Here is a 25259-nt window from a genome sequence, read left to right as displayed (position 1 = left end):
ATATATATATATATATATATATATATATATATATATATATATATATATATTTATATAAGAGTAGAAAGTTTAGCTAAAATATAAGTATAATTATTTCAACTTAATAATTTTAAATTAATTAAAATCATCATACAACGCCACAATGGGAAATCCAAAAAAGTGAACGTAATAAAAACAACAAACAATAAAAGTCAACGTCAACACGTTGACTGGCTACAGAAGTCAAATCTCTGGCTGATTGGTTAGCCCAACTCAAACAATATAAATACTGAGTCCAATTGAATTGTGAAAAAGAAAAAAATAATTTGGTGATCAAGATTTGACCCGGAATCGAATTCTTGGGCTGATTTAATTAGTTCTAATTAATTAATTAATAACTTTTTAGCAAGTTAATTAAGACACTTAAAGTACATAATAACTCCAGCAATTAACCTTGTTATTTACTTGGAAAAAAATTGAATTAAAACAAAAGAATATTTATGTTAATTTATTCATAAGGTGGAACACTTGCCTCGTATTATGATATGAAACGTTCCTTTCAAGCCACAAAGGCACCACCTACTTCTACTCCTATTTTATTCACTAATTCGTACGGAAAATGGGGGAAGAATATATTTTATTATATAACTTTTAAAATTGAGAAATATATATAATTCTGAATTTTATAATCAAAATTTGAATTTCCGTAACGAATAATATTAACAATGCAAAAATTTTGAACGAATAATATTAACAATGCAAAAAATTTGAAAAATGAGAAAAGTTGAAATTTGAAAGTAGGAACATATTTCTGAAAATTCAAAATAGATTATATATTTACCGGAAAAAACTAGAAATATTTTTTATTATTTCTGATAAATTTATTATCTTTTAAAATATATAATTAATTTATTAATTATATATATATATTTAATATTCACACCCTTACCTATACCCTCCCGGATGTCCAGACCTATAAGGATCATCTAGGAATGTACAAAATAAGAATATGTAGAGTATATATATATATATAAAAAGAAAGAGATTTGATATCTTGCACATCCTGCACACTCATGGGCGTCCTCACATGTCCAGTCTCCCGAAAGTACTCTAGGGCGGTATGATTCACTTTTTAAGAATCGGGGCACCCGAGCATGCATCTAGGTGCCCGAACTTGTAAGAGGCGCCCAGAAATGTGAAGAATAAGAGTATATATATATAGTGTAAATTAAAAAACACTAATAGAGGCTCATCTAAATGGCTAGTATTTGTCGTACAAAAACAATCTACAGGAGATTTTGAGAATTTAGCCGAATTTAAAATATATAATCTTAAATTCAACATATCTGTTGAAATGACCTGAGCTGATAATCTCAGACTGTCAACAAGGGCTGGTGTTTGCTAAGTGCCGAACACAAGCTTCACAGTGGTTGAGCGAGCAGAGCGAGCGTCTAACAAGAGTCTGGTCGGGTGAGCGAATTGATCGATTGCTTGGGCGAGAGGCATGCCGAGTGAGTTAGCCGAGCAAGTAGACAACCTAGCGAGCTAGGGGTCGACCAGGCAAATATGCCAAGCGGGTGACCTAGTGAATGTGCGATCGAGTGAGCGAAGCAACCAAGTGGTCGGTTGGGTAGAGCAATAGAGCGAACGAAAGGGCGACCGGGTGAGTGTGTGGTCGAACGAAAGGGCGACCGGGTGAGTGTGTGGTCGACTAGGCGGAAACGGAGCGACCGAGCGAACAAGCGGCCAATCGAATTGGGTGAGCAACCGAGTGAACTGAACGAGTGGTCGGGCGAGAGGCCGATTGGGCGAGCTGAACGCCCGAGTGATCTGGAGGTCAAGCGAGCTTCTACCGAACGAACGAAACAACCGGTCGGGCAAGCGCACTAAGTGAACCGACGCTTAGGATGAACGCAGTTTCCTTGAAACAGATTCGTCCCACCTCCGACTGTGTTTTGGGGCTTTCTCAGGTCGTCTGTGTTCCTAGGATACAAAGGTGAACCGTGATTTCCACCAAGCACTGATGGTCAGTGCGAACTGAGAGGTACCCAATTACTATCACGGACACTCTTCCGAGCAAGAGATGTACGACAGAGGTAGAGAGCTTCAACTTGTTGAGCTCAGATTAATGGGTAGCGCTAATGATCGTTTAATTATCATTATTCGCCAGCTGTGAAATACCGACGTTTCACTCGGCTGTATTAAAGTAAGATTAATGCATCCGTTACATCCTTAAATATTGGTTATTCCACTTGGGTAAATTTTTCCCCAGCGCGCTCAGGTCGTACTTGCACACGAGACAATTTGGTTCAATACAATCTGGACCTTGAATTTGCACCCCCTATGCACCCATCCGTGAGAGAGAGCTTCTCCCCATACATTTGTTCACATCGTGAAAACATATGAATCAATATGAGCCAATCAATTTACCTTGAAACTCCCAATGTAAAACTAAAGTCTCATTCGCAATATACCTCCATGTCTCTTCCACCTCTTCTCCATTCACATATCTCCAACAGTATTTTTAGGTCCACTATTTACTGAAAAAAAAATTCCTATAGTTACCATAATGAAAGTCATTACATAAGAGATATCATATATCCATCGTCTGCATTACGCACTAGAAACTTTAATTATCTATTAGGAAAAAAATTAATCTCAGTTAGCCTTTTAATTGTCTATTAGAAGGTCTTACGCACTCCAGGGCTAATCTTTTATATTTTAATTATCTGTATGTGAGTGTTAAGCGTTGATTATTCAAAAAAGGGCTCTTGTATTTAGATTTTGCCTTGAACAGTTGTTTCCTCCTAAAGAGGAAAAAAAATAAAGAAGAACAATAAATAGCGTGAGGAAGAGAGAGAGGCCATGGCAGAATAAAAGGAGGCGGTGAGGGGTTGAGGCTGGGAGGCATCCCGGGGCCGAGAGAAAAGGGAGGAAAAGCGCAAAGAATGAGCAGCTCGTGAAGACATCTGCCAGCGCCGCCGCAATCGCTATGAATTTTGGCCCCTCTTCTATCGCGAGGAAGAATCGAGGCCGAAGCAGCAGCAGAAGCAGCAGGAGATAGCCCTGAGGAGGAGGAGACAGAAGAAGGGGATCGGCGGGGGGTAACGATTTGGTTTCGGTTCTTCTCGTCGTCTTTGTTGGTCCGTGTCGGTGATTCTCCGTTTCCTCCTCCTCTCGGTTAATTCTCACGTAAGTTCATTTTTTTTAGTTATGTTTTTTTTTCCGTGTTGATTCTCTTGCTCCCGTGATGATATTTAGTGAAGATGAACTTTTGAGGGGATTTTGTGATGTTTACTTGTTTGTGTGATCTCTTCTTCTGGGATTCTGGTGGAAAGTCTTGGAATTGCTGGATGCAGATGAGGGAACACGCAAATAGTTCGAAATTAAGGTTTTTATGGAGCGGGAGTTGTGGATCTGGGCCTGGTAGCACTCATTTCTAGGGTTTAGCTCGTCATACTCTTTCCTTTTCTTCCATGGTGCTGTTGTCTTTCTTGGTGCTTGTTTTGTGATGAGCTTTATTAGATTGATCGGATGCTGATGCTGTGATCTTGTGCTAGTTCCCCCAAAATTGTTTCTTTCATTTGGATTTCACCTTCTTACCGAAAAAAACATTTCTATTTCCTTGATTGAAGAACCTGACATTAATATGGAGTACCAACTTTGAATTATCATTTTCGTTTGGATAAATGCTTCAATTTGGGTTTGAATTTATCATTGTTGCTAACCTCTTTTTGTCTATCTCATCAGGAACAGGAGCTTTGAGGGTGACACAGAAGGTCCAAACGTGTTCCGAAGGAGAGAAGGAAATGATAGAGAATGAGTGTTGTTTGACCAGGAGAACATTGCGGGGCTCCCTTGAGCAAGAATCCGAGTGGGCTTACATGACATACCAGCTCATTGAGATCAAAACCAACAAACGCCCTCCATCCGTGGAATCCTTGGAGCTAGACGAAGCGAAAGTGAAACGGGAAAAGTCCACAGAGCCTCCCATTCAAGAAGAGGCAACATTACCTCCTGATGAACTCAGTTGCCCCGGTGGCTACGATGATGGCAGTTACTCTGATACAACCTCTCTCATTAGTCAAATTGGCCGCGACATGTCCATCAAGTGCCTCCTTCATTGCTCCAGATCGAACTATGGCACCCTTGCTTCCTTGAACCGAGCTTTTAACTCCCTCATACAAAATGGTGAGCTCTACAAGTTGAGAAGGCAGGCGGGCATCATAGAACACTGGGTATATTTCTCTTGCAACATACTCGAATGGGAAGCGTATGATCCTTATTGTGGTCGATGGATTTCCTTGCCAAGAATGCCCCCTAATGATTTCTTCATGTGCTCGGATAAGGAATCGCTGGCTGTGGGCACAGAGCTCCTCGTTTTCGGAAGAGACTACACCTCTCGAATTTCCCATATTTTGTTGAGATATAGCATTTTGACAAATTCTTGGTCCCAAGGCGTCGAGATGAACTACCCCAGGTGCTTGTTTGGATCTGCTAGTTTTGGAGAGAGAGCTATTGTTGCTGGTGGCATAGATGCTCGAGGTAATATATTGAACTCCGTAGAGCTTTACAATTCTGATACACAAACTTGGGTTACTCTTCCTAGCATGAATAAACCACGGAAGATGTGTTCAGGTGTGTTCATGGACAACAAGTTCTATGTGATCGGTGGAATGAGTAGCCCAACAGAATTGCTAACATGTGGGGAAGAATACGACATGGAGAAATGTTCCTGGAGAATCATTCCAAACATGTCCCAGGGGTTGAATGGCCCTAGTGGGGCACCTCCGCTTGTTTCAGTGGTTAACAATGAACTATATGCAGCTGATTATGCAGAAAAGGAAGTTAGGAAGTATGACAAGGAAAACATCACTTGGATAACTTTGGGCAAATTGCCCGAGAGGCCTGATTCAGTGAATGGTTGGGGCTTGGCTTTCCGTGCTTGCGGTGAACGTCTCATAGTAATTGGCGGGCCTAGAATGCTTGGGGGTGGAACAATTGAACTCAACTCGTGGACTCCGAGAGATGGACCTCCGGTTTGGAACATGATTGCCAGCAAGCATTGTGGGAATTTTGTGTACAATTGCGCTGTCATGGGCTGCTGAGTTTTATTGGAAAACTTGCTTCATGTACTGCTCAGTTAAGGAGAATATGCAGGAATACCGATATCACCAGCGTTACATATCTGCCTTTTTGAAATTTCAGGTTTTTTTTAGGATTTGATAGAAGACTTTCTTATGTAACCACCTTCTCATCTTCTCCCTTGTCCTTGATCCTGATTTACCACTGAGTGCTTTTACTTCTTCCGAGTTTCCATTTAACACGAGAACTTTCATGCGAATCATGCAGTCTCAACACGCACAATAACTCGATGTAGCTGCATGTTCCTGGCCTTCCTTGAAAGTTACCTTGTTGGATGCAGTATGAACTATCCTGCCATTTCATTGTTGCCTTTATTGAGAGGAAATAAAACTGCTCATCACTTTCTTGTATTCTTTTGCCAACTTATTATTGTTTGAACCAATTGTTGTGTTTTCCATTTAGCACGAGAATTTTCATGTGGATCGTGCAGTCTTACCACGCACAATAACTCGATGTCCTGCTTTTTTCCTAGGTTTCCTTGAAAGTTATCATGTTAGATTCAGTATGTACCATTCTGCCATTCATTGTTGCCTCTATTGCGAGGAAATAAAACTGCTCATCGTAACTCAAAAATATCCTGTGTAATCGAACTCCTTCCACTATTACTCTGTTACTATTGATATCCTTGAGGGCTCTCCTCCACGCTGTGAAACAATGTGAAAGTAAGAAATGTTTGAAAGAATGATCTCTCGGTGTTGCTCAAGTTTTACAAGTCGGTGAAAGTAGAACCACGTTGTTTGAAATGAAGATGAGTTCGTGTGAAGCAACCTAAGATAGCCTCGTGTTGTAGAATTGAAGGACCTCGAGAGGAAGCTGAGGTTCAAGCTTCAAGCCTAGTTTAGGACACTATTGCTTAGCACGAGAGGAAAGGGCTTCAAATATAAAGGACATCAACTCATTAGATAAAGCAGCCTCCTTGAACACTTATCCAACTCAGGTAAGGACGCTATCGTGAGCTGACAGAACCCCTCAGAGACTTGAGGCTGAAGCAAGAAGCTTGTCGTAGCAAGGTTGTCTTAGCACCCCATATGCCATCGGAGAAGGAACACATAAGAACTTACAAAAGGTTGTCTTTTTTAAGAGGAATCTCCACCTCTGTCAACAATGCTGGAGGGAATCAAACGGTCATCAGACCAATATACTTTGTAAGATCCTATAAAATCAATACTATTACTCATTTTTAAATATTATAGATAGTTTAAACAATTGAATTCATAAAATGAAAAATAAATATGCATAGCATCTTAAACATAAAGGAATGCTTAATTTATTTCTCCAAACACATCTGAAATATTACAATGCCATCAATTATTCATGTTAAGGAATCAACAGATCTCCACAAGTAGCCAAGTGAGATGGAATACAATCAGAAGAAACCCATAAATTATACAACCAGAACATATCAAAATCCTAGAGTTTGCAAGACTCCAATACCATGTAACCACTGATCACTACTACCATGAGCATCAAGACAAAGCAAATAGCCGATATCAAGTTAAAAAGATTTGTTTTCTTAATCTATAAGAACGTCTTATGAGCAGGTCAAATAGCTCTTAGATTTAGCACAACTTCCAAACATTTTATTAAAAAACCTCATTAGGTGAAAACGTAACACTATCTTTTACATGGTTACTTTTTTCTTGCCCGATCAAATTAGAAAATCCAGATGATAGCGAACTGATACATACCAAACCAAGTTTTGACAACATAGAAGTTCCAAACCTTAAATATGCAGAGACAGGGAAGCTCAGAAGGGGAGATAAAATATGTCAATTCGACTTCACCAGATTCCTGATACATCTGCAAGTCATGTGCTCTGGTCATTGCTTGCTTAAACCAAACTGCGGAAAATAGTAATGAAATATAGCATAAACTAAGTTGAAGATTTACTAGTTCTGAGAAGATGATTTAGTTTGATGCTATCAAACTTTCTCATAGACATAAAAAGACATTTATCGAATTTGCAGGAGGCAGCCAAACATCTGCATAATATTATAAAGGTTATAGGAAATTCTGAATGATTGATAAGAGAGAGAGAGAGAGAGAGAGAGAGAAATGAAAATTAAATGTGATAGTATAACCAACAGAATTGTTGGATATTCAGAAGGAAATATATGGAAAGCTGTCAAACTCCATCAGAATTCAAACTCAATTTTGTCAAACTTAAGAAGGCATAGTAAAAAAAGACACAAGACAAGAGTTCCTTGCATAATGAAAACCTGATGCAAATTATATCAATGAGAATACAAGATGCATACAGGTTCAAAGCAAGCACCAGCCAGCCTTGATCCTGAACATATAGTCATTTATTATTTATTATTGACTGATACTATAATTTTGGAGAATAAATTCATACGGTCATTTCATATAACTGACCTAAAAAATGCACAAATAAGCAGCTTATTGAGCAAAATACGGAGGTTGAGTTGGTGGTGCAGCAGAAGGCTGTGCATTTGCCAGTTGACCAAATTGAGATGATGAAGGTTGAAGTGGCCAAGTAGGAGGAGGCGCAGAGATGCTTGAAGTAGGGTAATAAGAAACAGGATTTGACGGTGAGGCCAAACTTGTGCCTGAGGTACCAGTATTCCATGTGGGCATCTGACCCTGTGAAATTGTTACTTGTCCAGGGACAGCATAATCATTGCTGATATATGTAGACGAAGATTGTGGATATGCTTGCCAAGAAGAGGATGCTGGCAAATTGGGAGCTTGGGGCATTGCTTGTATACTAGAGTCCTGGACGGTGTAATCTCTGCTTCTATCATTGTGCACCTGAAAAACAAACACCATGCTAACATGGAATCAACTTTGACTACATCTTCATTGCATATAGACGAAGAAAACATCATTCAAATATGGGTATACAATGGCATAAGAGCATCAACGGATGCAACACTATTCCTTTTCCCTGAGTGGAAAATCTTCCAACAAAATCAAATTTGAAACCTATGTTACTCCATTTAATCCAAAGAATTAATCTATACCTTAACACTGAGATCGATATGACGAGAGTATGTCAAATGGAGCTTACAGAAACCACCATCATAGATGCAGTGTCCCTCCAAAGCAGCCTTGGCAACTGAAGCAGTCATAATATCTGGTAAAACGGAGAAATGAAAAATGGACAACTTAAGGAGGATATGTAGGACTAGCAAAATTTCAGTAAATTTGGGCATTCAATCAGAATGAAACACCAGACACAGAGCATACACTTTGTAACTCATTCAAAAATTTTACCAGGATACTGTATCAAGGCCTGTACGCCACCATTTTTCTCAAAAATTAAAATTTTTTGCACAGTTCCAAAGGCAGAAAATACCTGTATTTGTAGAACATCAACTTAACAGTCATGCGTTAGCTAAAATTCAAAATACTAAAAATCGCCAGAGATAGAAATAACATCTTACCGTATGAAGAACATCAACTGTCACAGCATATTGCATGTTCTCAATAGTAGCTAACAGTACGTTACTCTCAGGCTCCTGTTTCTTTACTTCAGGTCCTGACACAGGCTGTGAATAACATCTCCTAAGAACATTGAAGAACATGGAAGAAGAAAAGGTAAAGAGGCAGGGATAAGTTGTGCAAAAATTACCAGTACACTTCCGTCTATAGCAGAAGGATTCACAGGAAGATAAGGATTTGTATAATCCCTGTTTGAAAAGAGATTAAAACAGATCACTATAAGTTTTATGAAAATTCAAGATTGCAAACAACTTATATAAAGCTAATATCAATATAACTTGAGAAAAAATCACATAGACCACGTGATAATGTTAGAGCAATGTGGTAGTACTATAACAGATACTGAGGGGGCGTTTGGTTCATTCCTAGGAATAGGAATCGAAATGGGAATCATTGTATTGTGGAATGAGAATGGGTATGAGCATGGATATCACTCTTAAAAGCAATGTTTGGTTAGTTGCATAATTTCTATCGGAATAAATCAAAATTTCCTTTTATACCCTTAAAGGAAAATAAGAGAAAAAATTATATATGAGAGAAAGATGAATGTGAGAGAAAAATATGATGAAAGAGAATGATGAGAGAGAAAGTATGATGAAAGAGAAAGTGTGATGTCAATGAATGAAGAGAGAGAACGTGTGATGAAAAAAAAATGAGAAAAGAGAGTGATAGGAGAGAGCATGATAAGAGAAGATGAGAGAGAAAATATGATGGGAGAGAAAGTATGATGGGTGAGGATGAAGAGAGAGAAAATGTAATGAGAAAAAAATGAGAAGAGAGAGTGTGATGAGAGAGATTGAGAAGAGAGAAAGTACGGTGAGAGAGAAAGTAAGATGAGAGAGAAAGTGTGATGAGAAAAAAGAGAACAGTGAGTGTGATGAGAGAGATTGAGGAGAGAGAAAGTATGATGAGAGAGGAAGTGATGAGAGAGAAAGTATGATGAGAAAAAAAGAAGAGAGTGCGATGGAAGAGATTGAGGAGAGAGAAAGTATGATGAGAAAAAAAGAAGAGAGTGCGATGGAAGAGATTGAGGAGAGAGAAAGTATGATGAGAAAAAAAGAAGAGAGTGCGATGGAAGAGATTGAGGAGAGAGAAAGTATGATGAGAGAGAAAGTGTAATGAGAAAGAAAGAGTGTGATAAGAGAGATTAAGGAGAGAGAAAGTGTGTGATAAAATGACGAGAGAGAAAATATGATGAGAGAGAAAATATGATGAGAGAGAACAAGGAGAGAGAAGTGATACAAAAGAAAAAATAAATAAATATATTTTGATATTTGATATTAAGGGAGAAAATTTTAATTTTAGGTCAAGGATATTTTTGGAATAAGGAAATATTTTGATTGATGAAAATGGGGTAATGACTCATTGAAAGGGAGGTACATGGGAATGAGCTATTACCCAATTTCAAGGATTCATTCCCTTATTTGTATTCCTATTCCCATAATCCAAACATTAACAATGACAATCAATGATTCCCATTCCTATTCCCCTAAACCAAACGCCCCCTGAGATATTATAAGCAAGCTAATGCAAAGATATCAAAACCCTAAACCCATCTGAAAAGCTTGAGAAAGACTGAAAGAGCTCTGCATGTACAAGTTTAATAACAGTACACAGCTCGACATAAGTTTGTACAAGCATCTTTTACTGTGTGTTATAGTGCTTAAATAATAGAAATCACAAAAGCGAATGAGATAGTGGGAGTTGCAACAATCACAAGGAAAATAATAGAAATCACAAGAGTGAATGAGACAGTGGGAGTTGCAACAATCACAAGGAAACTTTATTAAAAGATCCGACACATTGCATGGTTTATCACCAGGGCAAACAAAACTTGCAAAGAGAATTCAAAATTTTATTAAACTGAAGATCCTCTGACATAAGGGATTGGTGTCACTTTTAAAGGCCCTAAACAAAACAAATTTGGAAATAAACTTATATCTACCTGATTATACTGAACAAGAACATTAGCTAATGAATAGAATACTCCCTTAAATAAATAGGAGGATCTACCAAAAGAAAATCATACAGTCTTAGAGCTTATAAATTAAAACTTCCTAGTTTAGAGTTGCATTATTGCAAAATGAAGGATGTACGGAAATGAAATATAGCCATTTAACATAAACATGACCTATATTTCCATATAATGGAATTAAATCTCCTACAATATTCTGCATCATTAAAAGGAGTCTGAATTTAATGAGACAACCTTTCAACTAAAAGTCAAACAAAGAATTTTTGCATCAGTGCAATACAAAGAATGCAAGAGTTTAAAAAGTATTCATTTAATAAAAAGATGACCTATATCTTCATATAGCCCAATTAAATCTCCTGCAATGTTTGGAATAATCCTACTGAATAGGCTCTGGTTAATTCCTGTTTGATTGAAAAGGAGGCCGAACTTAATGGGGCATGGCTTTCAGTTTTAAACTAAAGATCAAACAAACAACATATATGCCCAAAAATAATTGTACTTTGACTTAGTCAATCCTAAAAAGTTGATATTAGAAATCATGATGCAAGAACAAGTTTAGCAAGAGGAAACCTGTCTGACAATGCATTCTTAAGATAGGTGCTGAATATGACAAGGATGCAAATTCTAAGAAAAATCATACTCTAGTTGTTGCTTTCCTTGTGTAATCTGAGAACAAGGTACAACATTCAGAATCAAGATGCCAGAACTTAAATCATAAGCAATCCCAAACTACTTGCCCCAGATTGCAGAGCAATTCCTACCTGCTACGGTGAGACTGGAACTTGATGCTTAAATCTGTGTGAGCCGAATATGAAATACGCAAATGGCAAGATGTAATATGTTCAGGAAGCAAGTACCTGGAACACTCAAGTTCAAATAGAATGAGTTAAAAAAAAACAACAGCCTGTGTCATAACTTCGACATGAAAACATGGAAAAATCTGTAACCTCGGAATACTTCTCCCATCCAATGCATTTCTTGCACTAGCAGCAGTCTCTGCATCCGTGTATTGAATTAGTGCCTGCAAAACATCAAATGAAAGGAAAGTTATAACCTGCAGTTCTATCAAAAAAACCCATGACGAGGTCTTACCTGAAAGCCAGCAGCTTTTTCAAAGGTTGCAATTTTATGCACAAAACCGAAGGCTGAGAATACCTGGAACATTTTTCGGAGCATTTTACAATTAATTATTATGAAGAAATCTATGCAACATAGACTATAAATGTAAAGTTTAGAACCATAACTTAATTTCCTTTAAAAATGATTGGAAGTCACCCAAATGCAGCTCAGGGCAAAAAGTGGATACCCCTTTCAAACAAAAGTTTATGCAAGGAAAAAAAACAAACATTGTGACCTTAAAAGTTTCCATAAAGGACAAAAGCAACTCAATCATAAAAATAGCCTGAAAAGAAGAAATACAACAACATTTGTGTTCCTTAAAACTATCAACATAGAAATTATTATGCCTATGGAAATATCTCAGGCCCTCATCAAATCATTAGATGAAGCATCTGACAGATTATTTTCAAGATAGAAATGTTTCAAAAACAAGAAGACGACCAAAAAGAATTATCCATAAGTTCCAACTATCTTAGTTTCAAAATATATGGTGTTCCACACAACATCCGCTTTTCCAAATCTGAAGTGATTGGTAAATAAAGATCAAGTATGGGAATCCCAAAATAAGATTGTCAAACTAACATCAAAAGTATATAAATTTAAGCTAATCATTTTCCTAAATCCTAATGAGGAGTTTTTTTTTACAAGGCTCTCAAAGTCAACATGAACAAGCTAGAACTTACATAAGTCAATAAGAATTGGAGAGGGGAGCTTATTTTGCAACAAGGTTTCTATGTTCTTCACGGAATACAAAGGTCCAATAAACTAAAAACCAATTATTTGATAGGATGAACATAGTCTTTAAACACCTTTATTTGTATTTTGTAACAAAGATTCTATCAACAACTTACCAGATGAATAACATCTATGCTGACGTCACCAGCTTCAACACCTTCAATAGTGACAAGCAAGACATTCCCGGGAACTTCTCCAGTACTCCTATTGTTTGTAATTTCTTGCCTATTAGAATACTGAATATAAACAGTTTTTCCACGGACTTGGGCTGGCTCAGATGAAGAAGCATAGTACGAAACCATTGAAATTGCTTGGTTGAGGTCCGCCTACATTGAGATAAAATGACAATTTTCAAGTTTGACCGCCATGAACAAAGAGTTTAAAAGTAAAGCTCATAACAAAACAACTCTTTTAATGCAGTAGATTCAGAACCAAGATATCTCACAAGTATACTACACTGACATGTATATCGCAAAACGGAGTAAAAACCAAGAGTTAAGCTAAATGATGCTGGAACTTGAAGAAAGAATCCAACCTATGTATCCTAGCTAATATAGATCTAGTATACTGGGGTAAAACAGAGGAAGCAACAGAAGGATGCGATTCACCTGCTCTAAAGGTCAAATGGGGAAATCTTGCTAATTAGAGAGTTTGATATTTATTTCTTCAGTTTATTGGTTTTTGTACATTGCTACCTTCTAACTTCAATCCGACAGAAAATCAAGGATAAACAAAATTTCCAGAGTCCGATGTCAAGATTTCGGGACCAAACACGAAGGGAAAAAACATCAAATTGAGAAGTGGAATGCCATAAAATTTAAGTTTTCAGTAGTTTTTACAGAAGAAATATAGGCCATCTAAACAAAATGCTAAAAACTGCACAGCGAATCACGATCAGGGAGAAGGGTTCGATACGTACAAATTCTACGAAGGCCTGGTTCTTGTTGGCGCCGACGTTGCACATGGTATTGACAATCCTTCCAAATGGCTTGCAGAGGACGACGATCTCCTCTTCCGTACACTCCCACGGCAGGTTCCGTAGGTGGAGCACCTTCGATGGAGTCTGCGTATAGCGAAACTGCTGCTGCGGCTGACCCACTCCTTGCCCCGGTGCCATCCCTTATCGAATCTCAACCCTCCCGACCGTAGAAAAAAATAAGAGAAATCCGAAATCCCCTGGAAGGAACACTTCTTCTTAGGGTTAGAGAGAAGGAGACACGACAAGAAGGGAGACGGAATCAGTCTTCGATTCTTCTCTCGCCCGCTCGCCCGCTCGCCCGCCGCCGGCCAAGGGTTGCGTCAACCGCTCATCGCCAGGCGAAGGATGAGTCGGTGGCCGCAGTCGACGTTATCCCGGTTTGGCAAATGAGATTGGCTTTGGTAGCGGCTCCGACTGCTTTTAGCTCCAGAGGCTTCTTTATCAACTTTTGTTTTTAATTTCTTTGAATAGAAAATTGCATTTCACCCGTCAAAGTTTAGTTTATTTTCTTAAATGACCTAAAAATTCAAATAACCCCAAATTTTCTGAATCAAAACTTGTGTTGCTCTTTTAAACATTTAAAAAATATTGTTCCACCTATAATAACTAGGGATGACAATCCCTCCGAATCCAACGAAAATTTGACATAGATTCGAATAAAGGAGGATATCGAATAAAATTTTATACCCAATAATAGTGATAATCTGATATAGGTATTTTTTAGATATAGATATAGAAATGGATATGGTAAATACTATTTAAAATGATAAATAGTAATAGGATGATTGATAGAATAAGAATATCTAATTCTCCAATGATTATAAAGATGAGTATTAGAATTAAATATCGGATAAATACTCTGATACGTATGAATATAGATCTAATAAATAAAAACAGATACTAAAGGAGATTGAAATTCTACCATGTCATCCCTATAATATACTCTTAAAAAAAATACCATTTTACTAAATCATCAAAGTTTTAATATTATCCACGTACCTAACTTTTATCAATTGCAAAAAACATAGCACATTTCCTCCTCCTGTATAGGAAATAATTTCTTGGATTTGTATGTGTGCATATTTAAAATTTTATTGACCCATGTAAAAATTAATTATTCTCAATTTATATTATCAAATTTATATCCAATGGCAGGATATATTAAGGGTATCTGCATGAATATATTATTTTATATTTGAAATGATTCGATTTTTTCTAGATCTAAATTGATTAATAATCTATATTATTTAAAAATTTAAATTTTTTTTATTTTTAGAATTAAGGAAATTCTAGGAACTTATTAGCATGATTTAGCATGATTGATTAGTGAGTATTGTTCCAATGTTTATAATGAGTTTATGATAAATTGAATTAATTCTTTATAAATTTAAAATTTCACTATTTTTAATTTATACGGTCTGAAAACATGGATATATTAAGAAGGTTTTTATGAATATCTTAATTTTGATTTGAAATGTTTTTAAATTCTCTAAATCCATTAGATAAAATTGTCTAAAGGACTTATACCATTTAGACATTAAAAAATTTAAATTTTTTTTAATCAAGGAGTCCTCCGAACCCATTGGCTAAATGTTCAAAAGATGTTAATTAGTGAATATCTTTATTCTAGACAAAAAGTAAAATTGTCACCTTAATAATATTAAAGTAACGACCTCACACAATATAAAAAGAGATAAATGATAGAAGTTTATACAACCTTAGCCACTTTTCTAGAGAATGGCACAATATAATGTATTTTAACGAATATACGAGTTTGAAATAAATTTACTCAAATTTTATGAGTTTAAAAATTCATTATTTTTCATTTATGTTATCAAATTCAAATTTAATTGCATGAATACATTATTGTTTTTTTTAAAAAATAGTACATTAATTTTTTATTTAAAAATTATTAACATTATTATTATTATTACTATTATAAATTGACCGCATCATTATTTTGTTAAGTGAGTTAATTAAGTGCGTCAATAATTAAGAGTGGATTTTTTTTTTGAAAGTTTACAAGTATTATCTATAGTATAATCGTGCTGTTTAAATGATTTTTTCCAATTTATTTTAAATAAATTAATCTATTCTTTTCTTTATCGGATTATATATTATATATTATTCAAGTAGCATATATTTATAATTTATTTTTCCTACGTGTAAAATATTCAAATTTTATTAATTTTATCTCATTTAAGAAAAAAAAAAGATTTTGGATTAAAATTTTGACAAATTACTTAACCAAAGTTTTGGAATATCAAAAATCACATATTCAAATTTTAAAATGATTAAATCAGATACTCAATATCCATTTTACCCCACTTATTGTTTCCAATATATTGATAAATCTATCAATCAATTGGGAGTAATTATATGGCTTGAACAATCAGTTGAGGGAATTTAAATCGGTCGGAAACCAATTGAAAAAATAATTTTTTTCTCATTATAATATGTCAAATTAATATTTAAGAATATGAATATAATAAAAAAACTAAATAAATACAAAGAATCTTATTTTTTATAATTTCTGAACTCTTTATATTTATCAATCTATTTTGATTTGAATCGATTTGTGTTCAAATAATTAGTACTCTCAATATGGTGTATCTCAATAATGTTTAAAGACATAAATATAATTAGGATACTAGACAAACATATAGGATTATGTTATTCTGAACTCTCTAAATCTATCAGTCGGATGTGGTCGAAAATGAGCCAAAATCGAATTATGGACCTAAAGCTTCGAATGACATGAAATTAGGTCTTTATGCATTCATTTAGTTTTCCTAATTATCTATTCCTCCAACATCATTTCCATATGCTAGATTGAGAGCAATAATTTTTTGAATATCAATATTTCTAAAATATCGAATTCATGTTAAGAAAAATGTTACTCTCAATATGATGTATGTAAATGATGTTTGAAGGCATGAATATAATTAAGAGAAATAGACAAACACATCAAATTTGGTTTCATATCATTTCGAGCTTTTTAGGTCCACTAGTCGATTTCGACTGAAACTGATTGGTGGACTTAGAGAACTCTGAATGACATTAAACCATGTACTATGTATTTGTTTAATTCTCTTGATTATATTCATGTTCTCAAATATTATTTTCATACTTCATATTAAAAGTTGTAATTTTTTTAACACGGATTAAACTTTTTAATTAATTACTACAATATATTAATTGATTCAGGGCATTACTGTTGGGGCCTTGATCACTGGCTAGAGGTGTGGGGCAGTGATTAGACGGCTACCCACTTCGTTTGCTTTTCTATAGTTGTTAGCGCAACGGAAATACACACAATCAAATATGAAAGCTAACACTAGAGACAAGAAGAAAGAAAAAAAAAACCTAACACATTTGTTTACGTGGTTTAGAGGCGATGCTCCTACTCCACGGTTGTCCATAATGTGGATGATCCCTCAATCCATCGATGGATTAGTTCTCGGAATTTCGATTAGCCTAATCCTCTTTGTTGGTAGAGGAATCTCACCACAAACTCGATCAAGAACTCTTTGATTGCTTTGAATTTTAGAGACTCTATTAGGGGTTAAGCACATCTAATTTCATCATCAAAGACAACCAATATAAGTTCCAATATATAGAGCTTGGGAGGAAACACCCAAACTGTGTTTCCACCACCAGCCGACTATCATACTTACCAGTCGGCTGGCCTCTGTGGAATTGTACCGTTACAACCTAACAGCTCGATTCCAGTCGGCTGCTCACCATAGATCAGTCTATTGGTCTTCATGGGCTGAGCGAACAGAAGCATTCTGTTCGCTCCCAGTCGATTGCTCAGTCAACTGGTCAGTTGACTGCAACCCCTAAGTACAATCACTCATGCATTTATCCTCGCCCACACAATCTTGACCTTGCCTTCTAGCCTCCTCCATCAGTCTTGTGTCTAGTAGAATTTTGGCTTTTTTACTTCGTATATTCACCGAAGTCATAGATAGATAATTACCGAAGTAGACGCACGTGAAGTAATAGGGTACTATTTTACTTCATCATATTACCGAAGTCGTATCCAGGAAAAAAGCGAAGTCTTTGACCGGTTCAAGGATGCAAAATCGGTTCAAAGTTGGACCGATGCTGAAGTAAAAAAACATTTTTTACTTCATTTGTTTTGTAAAGTGCCGAAGTAAAAAATGATATATAACTTCACGATTTAAATGGATTGCTGAAGTAAAAAAATATCTTTTACTTCATCGGTTGTATAACATGCTGAAGTAATAGATGATATGTAACGTCACGGTTTATATTGATTGGTGAAGTAAAATTTCATCTATAACTTCACCATATTTTTTATTAATCGAAGTAGTTGGTATTATATTACTTCATAGTTTATATTTATTAACAAAGTAATTGATTGTCAAGACTTCATTATTTTGTATTATACTGAAGTAATTGATAAGATACAACTTCACAATTATTAAACTGTAGTGAAGTAAATGTTACCTTTGACTTCGACACAATTTTAATGTGACGAAGTATAAAAATATTTTTCACTTCATCAAAATTAAACAATATATATATATATATATATATATATATATATATATATATAAAATGACAAATACCATAACAATCTAGAAATTTATCCATCAATCCACAAGTATATATATATATATCCATAAATCCACAAGCATAACTAAAAAATACATCCACAAACCAAAAGTGTATATCCACAGGTATGTATGTCCAAAACTCTATAATGTAAAATAAAATATTTATCCTAACGTACAAGACCCATTTAGGCACCTAGATACGAGTAGATGAATTCGCTCTATTCACTTCTGACTTCATCATATTGACATTGGTCGTAATATTGATTCTTGATTGTTCCTGCAAACTTTTATATAAAAAACAAAATACAAAAATGCATTAGATTTATAAAATCTACAAAAATGCATTAGATTTATAAAATCATTACATTCATTATATATTATAAAGAAGAAACTCACCAACTTCTCCAACTATAGATTTTCACATTCAACTATCTCTTTCATGTACCTCATCACACAATATCCGCATTCAACAGAACCACTTTGTTTTAGATTACCCTATAATGTAATCAAAAAAGTAATGCAACAATTACAATCCAAATAATAAGAACCATCCACTCATGTCCTAATATATATGTACAATACATACCGTCAATTACTTAAAACCTGGTGCTTTAGCAATACCCTTTGAGGCATTGTACATCTTGACCTCACTACATTTTAAAAAGTAAAAAAGTTATATTTTTCATATTTATAAGTGAATGCATTCAAAATCAACATAATCTACTACCTACTTGGTCACCATAGTTTTCCATGCATCGTCTCGGTTTCTATTAGACATAGAGTCCAATAAATATATCATATTTTTATCTTCATTGACAATAGTCAAGATCCAATGGTACCTGCAAAAATAAAAATATAACATTGACTAATATGTAGTAAGAATCGATAAATAATTAAAATATTACCCAGTGTTGTATGGGATGAGGCAGATGCTGTCTCTACACACTTCTTCCAACTGATCGGCAATATGTTGTGATATGCCATGACCATCTTTACCAATTGGTCATGTAGGTATGTTGCCAGGATCCACAAATGAAGCATAATCAGACTATAAATATGCAGATTTTATGCCCATTTAATTTTTTTGGGTAAATTTTGTATTCTATAGACTATAATATTTCTTAATTAAGTTAATGCTATTCAACTAATTGTCATCCTATATGAACTGGTATGATTTCCAATTTAAGGTTAAACGAAGTGCTTATTGCATACTTTTTTATGTACAAGAAAAATTGGACTTCTATGATCAAATGTATTCAAGCCATATGTTGGAAACTTGTAGGCCGTTAAAGATTTATATTCAAAATTAACTCCATTTCAATGACTGCATATGGCTCGTCATCCCAACAGGCTGACATTTCTTGATCACGTTTTGAACAAGAAACATACATGTCTCAATATCTATTTTTTACTTAGACAGACACATTTCTTGAGCCTTAACATAACACCACCTAAGAGTATGATATCTCGTCGAAGATATGTAATATATTCCTCATGAAGATCCTAAAGATTTGAGACTTTCACATCAGAAAAAATTTCAACGATCACTGATTCCTTGAGAATCGAAGACGATGAACTAGAAATCAGTCAAAGTAAGAACTCATTGCAGATTTCTATAAACATCAAATTAGATTCGAGAGAAGGCAGTAGAAGACTGACCCTATAATGCAAGACTGAAGATGCAAAAATGGTGGACAGAGATGCAAGTCTGGAGAAGCACGGCTGGAGACGCACACGCACGGCTGGAGACGCAGAAAAATAGAGGGCCGAGACGCAAGGCTGGAGACGCAGGCTGGAGACGCGGAGAACAGAGATGCAAGGCTTGAGACGGACGGAGACGCAAGCTAGATAAAAAATGGAGGCACGGTTAGAGATGTGGAGGACGGAGAAACAAGCTCATGGAGAAGAAAAAACGGCGTGCGGTGAAGGCTGGAGACGCACGCTAGCTAGGGCTTGGAATTTTTTTTGAGGTTACGTTATTTATTTTAGAAAGGGTATAATAATGTTAATTATGAATTGTAGAAATTAAAAGTGAGATGGGAAATAGAAGTGTAATTAATGGCATCCGGTTCATCTTTTAACTTCACACGAAAAAAAATTATATATATTTTAAACTTTTTTACTTTATCAAAATTAATGTACCGAAGTAAAATATTGTTAAAATTAATAGTGAAGCCCTTATTTTTTAAATTTTGAAGTAAAAAATAATATTTTACTTCGCTAGTATTATTAACGAAGTTGATTGTTATATATTACTTCGTAATTAACAATCGCCGAAGTAAAGAGTGGCGAAGTAAAAAGCCAAAATTCTACTAGCGGATGCTTCACTATCCTTCACGTCTTGCCTTCAAGTGCTTCCTTCGGCCTTGTCCTTATTATCGGGGTTTCCTTTGCCAAATCACACTTGGACTTACATGGCCAAACCTCAAGCTTGGACTTATATCGTAAAGACTCTCATGCTTGAACTTTATCTTTGCCAAAATCACACTTGGACTTTTCTTTACACCTATCACTTGCGCACTCATTAATAGTGCATATCAAATACAGATGTAAACCTTAGTTTAAACTCTTTGTCCAAACATCAAACCCTAAGGATACACTGATTGCTCCAACAATTACTATGTTGATTGTAGTAAAAATGTGATTACGTGCATCCCACCCCTCACAACTCGTCCCCAGGTTATGTGAAAGGAGGTAAATCACGGAGTCAACTTATAATCGACTGCCAAGTGGCTAGGATGGGAGGAGTGTTTTTTTTTTAGGGCATGTGCCTGTCGATAATTGATTTCTGTCCCTAGTAAATTTATCATCCTCTAACCAATTGAGCACCCCATGAGGACAGAACATTACTATGGTGATGAACAATATATAAATCAATTGCTACAATATATCAATTAATGTTAAACTAGGTACTATTGAACCTAGGGTAACCAATCTGGTCCCACGAAAGTTTTCCATCGGCCGCCAAAGTAAATGAAAATCATTTGCGGCGAGCGACCCAAAAACCCAATATCCCGTGGTTGAGCCTCTTATTTGGAGAAAAAATTTCTATAAATACGTCACAGTTAGAAATTGAATCACGAGTGCCTATGTGATAACTTGACACCCTTTCGCTATACGGTGGTCCCTAAGGGCTGCTATAATATATCAATTAATTCAGGCAAAAATGAGTACATCGTAATTTTGAATCTTGGTATTACAATATATCAACTGTCTATGTGTATTTAATATTTGATTTTTAATTATTTTGATTGATTTTTGTGGATTTTAAAGTTATAGATTTATTCAATCTAGACTTTTATAAATTTTATAAAAATCTAGTGATATCTAAATTAAATTTTTATAGAGTTTTAAAAAGTCATGTGGTATTCAAATTTCACTTTTTAAAATTCTATGAAAATCTTTGGGTATCCGAAGGATTCTTTTAGAATTCCTTGGATACAAATTTTAACCAATAGGAGCTCTTCAAAATACTTAGTAAAACTTTAAAAATAAAATAAAAATTTTTTTCTTCACCCTTGAGATTTCTATAAACTTCAAATCGTCGTAATTATTATGAATAAGTCATTCCTCTTCTCGCTCCTCAATTTTGATTATTTCTTTGATCTTAAAGGCCCTGTCCTTGTTCAACCTCTCAGCGGCCTGCATCAACCTCTTAGCATGCATTTCATGCGAAGTTGAGAGTCCTCTGAAGCATTTTGGCGAGTGCTCTCGCCATGGTTCGTCGGAACATAAGTGGAACAGCTAGAACGAGCATTCCGACATGGGAACACGGAACACCTCATGCCATTCCAAAGTTCTGGTAAATAATTTGGCTTACTTTGAAATACTGTTCTCCGACGTTATAACAACAAAACAATGGATCGGAACAACAAAAATGGAACGACAACCGCTTGTAGCCTTTTCTCAGGCGGCGGCAGGCTAACGACAGAAATTTTATTCCGGTTGCTCGTTGATCCTGTCCGAGCGCTGAGTCGACGGACACTGGGGACGTGGCACGCTCCGCTATCTCCGACTGGTGGTGTAGATCTCCTGCGAACCTGCAAAGAAGCCGAGCCGAGAAGGGTTTCCCGGCGACGACCCTCCGACGCTCAAGTCAGGCAACGAGAAATGAGAGAGGCAGCATAACTGTGGCTACAGTGAGGATTCCGCATACCTTCGTCGACGTCTGGGGGTCCTTATATAGGACCCCGGGGAGGCGCGGGCATGCTTCTCGATGCGTGCACGCTTATCTAAACATACCTTAACGAGCCCATGTCAGAAAAGTATCCCTGACGCCATTCCGCAATCGTCCGAGCATATCCCGGATGTGACGGTGGAAGCTTCCACAGTATGATCCTGTGTACGGCTCGACCGCCAACCTTGCTGTCTGTCGACGGCAGATGTCTCGAGGATGATGTTATCCTCTGTCTTCTTTGTCTTCTTGCGCCTCCTATCTGTTCCAGGGTTTGGCCATTCGGCAGGCATATCACTTCTGCCGCGGTTGTAGGTATCGGTCCGACTGGGAGGACTCCCGGTCGTATGCTCGGATGAGATTGCTCCTGCCTGTCTTTGTTGCCTTGTGCCCCGGCCGAACGGACAGCCCGCTCGACCCTGAAACCTTTTTACCTTGAGCATCGACAACCCGACCCCTAGTCGGGTTGTCTTTCATTCGGCTCGGGGGATTTGTGGCCGGTCGACCCTCTCAGTCCGGTCGGTTGGGAGGCCAGTCGACCTTCTCAGTCCGGTCGGTCGGGTCTCAGGGTTGAATCTCTTGACCTTTGACCTCCACGTGTCGTTGACCTTCCGCCAACGAGGGTCCCCCGTCCTTACCACCGGATCACATGCCTCCCCCTCAAGTCTAGTCAAAGGAGGTGCTAAGTCTGACTGACTGGACTGCCAGTCGGCCGGAGTGACGCTGCTCTGCCACTTTTTGGAAAGTTCCCCCTCATGGCCGCTCGGCCTCTTACTGCTACTGGCTTTGCAACCGTGTCGACGGTCAACGTTGACGCCCTTCGGATCTCCTCGGAATTCGTGCAAATCCTCTCTATTAATATCGAGCACGCGCGCAGTACACCGTAATGACGCTCATTAAATGCGCCCCTGTGGCATGGTGCCACGTGGCGCCTCCACTGGCCTCATCGTACGGCTTGTCGATGTGTCCGAGGGGACATCGGTGGCTTGAAATGAACGGCCCAATGTGAGCCTCGGTTCCTGTGACCTACATCCGACGGTCGAGGCCGATCGGGCCCGACCTTATAAAGCCTTCACCTTCTTCCTCCGCCGCACCTTTGCCTTCGCGTGTCTCGCAGCCTTCTTCGGTGCTTCAGCGTTCCAACGACTCCGATTTTCCGTTCTCCGACAATTCCCCACCTCCTTCCTTCGATCCTTCGCTTCTTTGTAAGGTTCTTCCGCCTTTCTTCCTTTGATTCCTGTGTTTTCTTCGCGCTCTTGGCCGCGTTTTGTCTTTTGGTTACTGCTTTGCTCCTCTTCTCGCTTGCTCATTTGCTTTCCCTTTCGATTTCTGCTTCCTCCATTGCTCTGGCGATGGCAAGTTCTTCTCAGCCTGCTGACCCAGCTCTCGGCCCATGGTATACCACCAATCAGCGCGATGCCAAAAGCCTGTTTAACGCTTTTGATATCCCTTCCGATTTTGAACTGATTTTACCTTCACCTTCCGCTCGGCCGCACAAACCACCGAGCGGCGCCTTTTGTCTTTTCCGCGACCAATTCGTAGCCGGTCTGCGGTTTCCCCTCCACCCCTTCATTGTTGAAGTTTGCAACTTTTTTGGCATTCCGCTCGCCCAATTGGTTCCCAACACTTTTCGCCTCATGTGCGGAGTTGTGGTCTTATTTAAGATACACAACATTCCCCTCCGCCCGGAGGTCTTCTACTATTTTTATTATCCCAAGCAATCCAAGCCGGACACTTATCTGTTTCAAGCTCGGCCCAGCTTAGTCTTTTTTGATAAGCTGCCCTCTTCCAACAAACATTGGAAAGAGAACTTTTTCTACCTTCGTGTTCCCGGGCGGCTCCCCTTCCGTACGAAATGGCAGGTCGGACCGCCTGTCTCTCCCGAGCTGAAGAAGTTTAAGACCCGATCGGACTATCTTCAAGTAGCGAATCTGCTAGCCGGTTTGAAGCTCGACATCAACAAGCTCCTACCTGAAGGAGTGATGTACATATTTGGTTTGAGTCCGAGCCGGACCCCCATTCCGAGCAGCTTTGGTAAGAACTTCACTTGTACATTTGCCTTGAGTTCTAACTGATTTCCTTCTCTTTTCTTTGCAGTGAATATCATAATGGAGTCCGTGTTGTTCGGAATCTTGAAGAAGAAAGCGGCCGCGCTAGAAGCGACAGTGGCCAAGGAGATGGAGCAGTTGGGCATCGCCCCGGTCGGCTCGCACGAGGATGAGAGTGAAGTGCAAGCAGGGGGGTCGGCCGCTCAGGCTTCGCCTGTGGATGCGGCTAGCGGTGCAACTCCTAGCAAGGAATGGTCTGTTCGGGAGGAAGATTCCGAACCAGAGGACGAGCTTCCGCTCGACAGGAAAAGACGGTGAGTTGAGAAGCCTCTCCGCTAGGCAACCTCCACGGTGCAAGCTTTTGAGCGGATAGCCACCGCCTCTCAACGCGGCAAAACACCATCGGTGGAGGCGCTCTCCTCCGACCGGACTCCCTCTCAGCTGGATGCGCCTGCAGCGCCAATCGAAGCGGTGCCGATTAGCTCCCTTCCTCCCGTACCACGCCGAGTCCTCCGCTCGGGCATTTTGTCCACATTGTCCAGCCCCGCCTCGACCCCTTGGCATCCGCTCAAACGATCCCGGGCCGGCGCCGTACTATTAGGGTCACTTTGCACCTCCCTACTGAGGCGTTCATGGCCGAGTCCGATCGGCCGACGACTCCCGAACACATGATCACTATGAAGGGGCCCCTTGCTAAGATGTGGGCGGACGCTCGGGCCCGGGTGGCCATGATACTGCTCGACAAGCTAGCTGACAGCCACATGCAGCAGTCCACAGGGGTAAGGTTTCTTTCTTCTTTATGTAGTTTTCCCGATCGACCTTTTAACCTTTCTGTGTACATCAGCAATGGGTGGAAGAGATTGCTATCTCCAACCGCTTGGCTATGGTGGAGGAGGAGCTGAAGAGGCTGAAGAGTCAGGGCGGCCCGTCTTCTTCGCGAGGCCCTTCTTATGCCGAGCTACAAAAGGAGCTCGACAAAACCAAGGATCTGTTAGAGGCCGAGAGAAAGAAGACGGCCGACCAGGCGTACATGCTGGACCAGCTTAACAAGCAT

The 25259-nt window shown here is 38.1% G+C and overlaps 2 protein-coding genes across 7 annotated transcripts; one reads left to right on the top strand and one right to left on the bottom strand.

Moving 5' to 3' along the window:
- Positions 1 to 2813: 2813 nt before the first annotated feature.
- Positions 2814 to 5525, top strand: LOC121971878 (F-box/kelch-repeat protein SKIP11-like). Of its 2 annotated transcripts, XM_042523379.1 has the most exons (3): positions 2814 to 3171; positions 3730 to 4524; positions 4618 to 5525. In XM_042523379.1, the coding sequence occupies exons 2-3, from the start codon at positions 3789 to 3791 to the stop codon at positions 5085 to 5087; spliced, it is 1206 nt and encodes a 401-aa protein (XP_042379313.1). In that variant the 5' UTR covers positions 2814 to 3171; positions 3730 to 3788; the 3' UTR covers positions 5088 to 5525. The 2 variants fall into 2 exon arrangements, with proteins under 2 accessions (XP_042379313.1, XP_042379305.1); XM_042523371.1 differs by having other exon boundaries at positions 3730 to 5525.
- Positions 5526 to 6682: 1157 nt separating this feature from the next.
- On the bottom strand, positions 6683 to 13834 carry LOC121971859 (polypyrimidine tract-binding protein homolog 1-like). Of its 5 annotated transcripts, none has more exons than XR_006109270.1 (12): positions 13338 to 13834; positions 12535 to 12744; positions 11657 to 11719; positions 11512 to 11585; positions 11326 to 11421; positions 8720 to 8777; positions 8532 to 8636; positions 8362 to 8443; positions 8109 to 8221; positions 7501 to 7896; positions 7015 to 7106; positions 6683 to 6940 (listed from the first exon to the last, which is right to left on the bottom strand). XR_006109270.1 is itself a non-coding variant. In XM_042523346.1 (11 exons), exons 1-10 carry the CDS (start codon positions 13533 to 13535, stop codon positions 7525 to 7527), a joined length of 1371 nt encoding a protein of 456 aa, XP_042379280.1. In that variant the 5' UTR covers positions 13536 to 13834; the 3' UTR covers positions 6683 to 6965; positions 7501 to 7524. The 5 variants fall into 5 exon arrangements, 3 of the variants coding, with proteins under 3 accessions (XP_042379280.1, XP_042379272.1, XP_042379292.1); XR_006109265.1 differs by having other exon boundaries at positions 6683 to 6924; XM_042523346.1 differs by lacking the exon at positions 7015 to 7106 and having other exon boundaries at positions 6683 to 6965.
- Positions 13835 to 25259: the final 11425 nt, after the last annotated feature.

This window comes from Zingiber officinale, chromosome 1B (genome assembly GCF_018446385.1).
Source record: "Zingiber officinale cultivar Zhangliang chromosome 1B, Zo_v1.1, whole genome shotgun sequence".
Lineage (NCBI taxonomy): Eukaryota > Viridiplantae > Streptophyta > Magnoliopsida > Zingiberales > Zingiberaceae > Zingiber > Zingiber officinale.
Note: the sequence above shows the minus strand (reverse complement) of the source record. Positions and strands in the feature narration are given on the sequence as shown.

Bases quoted from the DNA above. Each gene is read 5' to 3' on its own strand.
- LOC121971878 (XM_042523371.1), top strand. From the start codon at position 3,789: ATGATAGAGAATGAGTGTTGTTTGACCAGGAGAACATTGCGGGGCTCC.
- LOC121971859 (XM_042523346.1), bottom strand. From the start codon at position 13,535: ATGGCACCGGGGCAAGGAGTGGGTCAGCCGCAGCAGCAGTTTCGCTAT. The intron at 11,720-12,534 runs GTAAGTTGTTGA...AAAATGTTCCAG, and splicing joins GCATAGATGTTATTCATCTG to GTATTCTCAGCCTTCGGTTT. The intron at 8,444-8,531 runs GTAAGATGTTAT...CTACAAATACAG, and splicing joins CAGTTGATGTTCTTCATACG to GTATTTTCTGCCTTTGGAAC.